At 50.0% G+C, this 2500-nt stretch overlaps 1 protein-coding gene across 2 annotated transcripts in view; it reads left to right on the top strand.

Moving 5' to 3' along the window:
• Positions 1-2500, top strand: part of mtif2 (mitochondrial translational initiation factor 2) — a 22932-nt gene that overhangs the window by 13253 nt on the left and 7179 nt on the right. For both annotated transcript variants that reach the window (XM_031298554.2, XM_031298557.1), the window contains 3 exons: positions 195-399; positions 1191-1443; positions 1885-2025. In XM_031298554.2, the coding sequence (XP_031154414.1) occupies positions 195-399; positions 1191-1443; positions 1885-2025 (599 nt within the window). The remainder of the gene's footprint in view (positions 1-194; positions 400-1190; positions 1444-1884; positions 2026-2500) is intronic.

Here is a 2500-nt window from a genome sequence, read left to right as displayed (position 1 = left end):
GGGTGGTTCCACTCTTTTGCGTTTTTAAGCCCCAAAAACTCCGTCACTGTATAAACGAAAGGCACATCTGATATAATATTTTTTCATTTTCACCCGCGAGCGTCATCGTGTAAACAGGGCCTATGTCTCTGTGTCTCTGTCTGTGTGTCTCTGTCTCTGACTGTATCTGTCTCTCTCTCTCTGTGTCCCTTCAGTCCCGTAACGACGGCCATCGTCCAGCGGGGGACCCTGAAGCGAGGTTGTGTCCTGGTGGCGGGGAGGAGCTGGGCTAAAGTGCGCTTCCTGTTTGATGAGAACGGGCGAGCGGTGTCCGAGGCGGGTCCGAGCGCCGCGGTGGAGGTGGTCGGCTGGAAGGAGCTGCCGTCGGCCGGAGACGTCTTCCTGGAGGTCGAGTCGGAGGTAACCACTGAACACGCCGCTCAGCTGACCTCTGACCTCTGCAGGCGTTACGGTCACGGCATCTTTTACCCTTTTTTCAACGGTGTCACTACCCAATGTGAGTCCAGTGCAGATGTGAGTTGTGCATTCTCAGACTGAAATGGTTTATGATTGTTTGATTGCTAATGTTAGCTCATAACCATAGACCCTATATATAATGGAGCAGCAGGTCCCGTGTCTCTGGACGGAGACCAGTGAAGTCTCTTTCCCGGTGATGGCTGAGCGTTACTGAGCAGCCTCCAACTGAGCTTGAAGACGTAGATGTGACGTGAGCAACCTGTCTGAAAGTTGGAAGTCTTCTGGTAGCTGTGCCAAGAGAAATCTCAATCATTCCCAATCTAGCAGAGACGGAGAGCGTAGGTATATGTAAGGAGATAACATAGACACAGGCTAATTATTGATCACTAAAATGATAGTTAACATTAGGAATTAAACTTAAACAGCTAATTGAAGTCCAAACTGCCTGAAAACTGCCTCAAAACACCGTTCCAGTGACAGCCTTTGTTGTGTTTGATTGCTAACTTGTAGCCAGCAGTGAACCAACTTCATTATGTAGGTCTATTTTTACTGTATTGACATTACAGAAGTCTCTCGTTAGCATCTTTAGGCTACTTGTCACAAAGTGACGCATGGCAACTCACATCTGCAGTCGACTCACATGGGGCAGTGACAACGGTTTGTTACTTTTTTAATAATTCTAACCCCTTTTGACGACGTTTTTTTCAACATTTTTGTCTCTTCTGTGATTGCAGCAGCGAGCGCGGGAGGCGGTGGAGTGGAGGAGCTACGCGGAGGAGCAGCAGAAGCTGACGGAGGAGCAGAGCGCCATCGAGCTGAAGCAGAAGCTGCACCTGGACCAGTACAGGAAGCAGAGGGAGGGGCTAACGCACCTGAGCTGGAGGCAGAGGAAGTCAGCGCTCTACCGAGAAAACAGGCAGCAGTTCGCCATCCGGCCCAGCGAGAAGACGCAGAGAGAGGGGCGGAGCCTGCCGCTCATTATCAAAGGTACACACACTCGTACATACATACACACACATTCAGACACACACACAGACACACACACATACACACACACACAGACACACACACTCGTACATACATACACACACATTCAGACACACAGACACACACACACACACACACACACACACACACATACAAACAGACACACACACAGACACAGACACACACACACACACACACACAGACACACACACTCGTACATACATACACACACACACATATATATACACACACACACACACACATATACACGAGAAAAAGTCCTTTTGATGTTCGTTGGTAGATAAATGAGGTCTAACAGGGTTGACCACATGCTCCTGTGGTGTCATGTTTATTTTTTATTTTGACTTTAGTTATCAGTCCTGACCCTCTGTCACTGACCCCTGACCCCTGACCTCTGACCTGTGACCTGTGTGTGTGTAGGAGACGTGGACGGCTCGGTGGAGGCCATCCTCAACCTCCTGGACACGTACGACGCCCAGCAGCAGTGTGAGCTGGAGCTGCTGCACTTCGGCATCGGAGACGTTTCAGAGAACGACGTCAACATGGCCCAGACCTTCGCAGGTGACCCAGCCGGTCCTCAACGTTAGACTTTATAGCTAAGATCATTTCTGGTATCAAGCTGGATAAAGTCTAGAGCAGGGGTCTCAAACTCAACTTACCTGGGGGCCGCTGGAGGTAGAGTCTGGCCGCATCAAGTACGATGTCATAGTCCTTGTACACCGCAACTTTCTCTGTGCATATGAGACATGTAGGGGTGCCTACATCATCAAGTCTCCAACTTTCCCTGAAATTGCCTGTGCTCGTCGCCAACCTTTATCTTCACGCCACGTTTTGAGAGAGACATGACTGGAACTGGGTGCTTCGCAGTTGGCTAGCTTGACAACCGTTGACAACAAACGCCGCTGTCAGGAGACCGTACGTGACGCACGCAGCGACTCAGCGAGAAGGTGTGTTTCAGAACAACGTGTGGGCCTCACCAACACTAAACTTTGATGTCAAGTAGGGGGCCACAAAATATCATCCTGTGGGCCTCAGT

Source organism: Sander lucioperca, chromosome 4 (genome assembly GCF_008315115.2).
Source record: "Sander lucioperca isolate FBNREF2018 chromosome 4, SLUC_FBN_1.2, whole genome shotgun sequence".
In the NCBI taxonomy this organism is placed as follows: domain Eukaryota; kingdom Metazoa; phylum Chordata; class Actinopteri; order Perciformes; family Percidae; genus Sander; species Sander lucioperca.
Note: the sequence above shows the minus strand (reverse complement) of the source record. Positions and strands in the feature narration are given on the sequence as shown.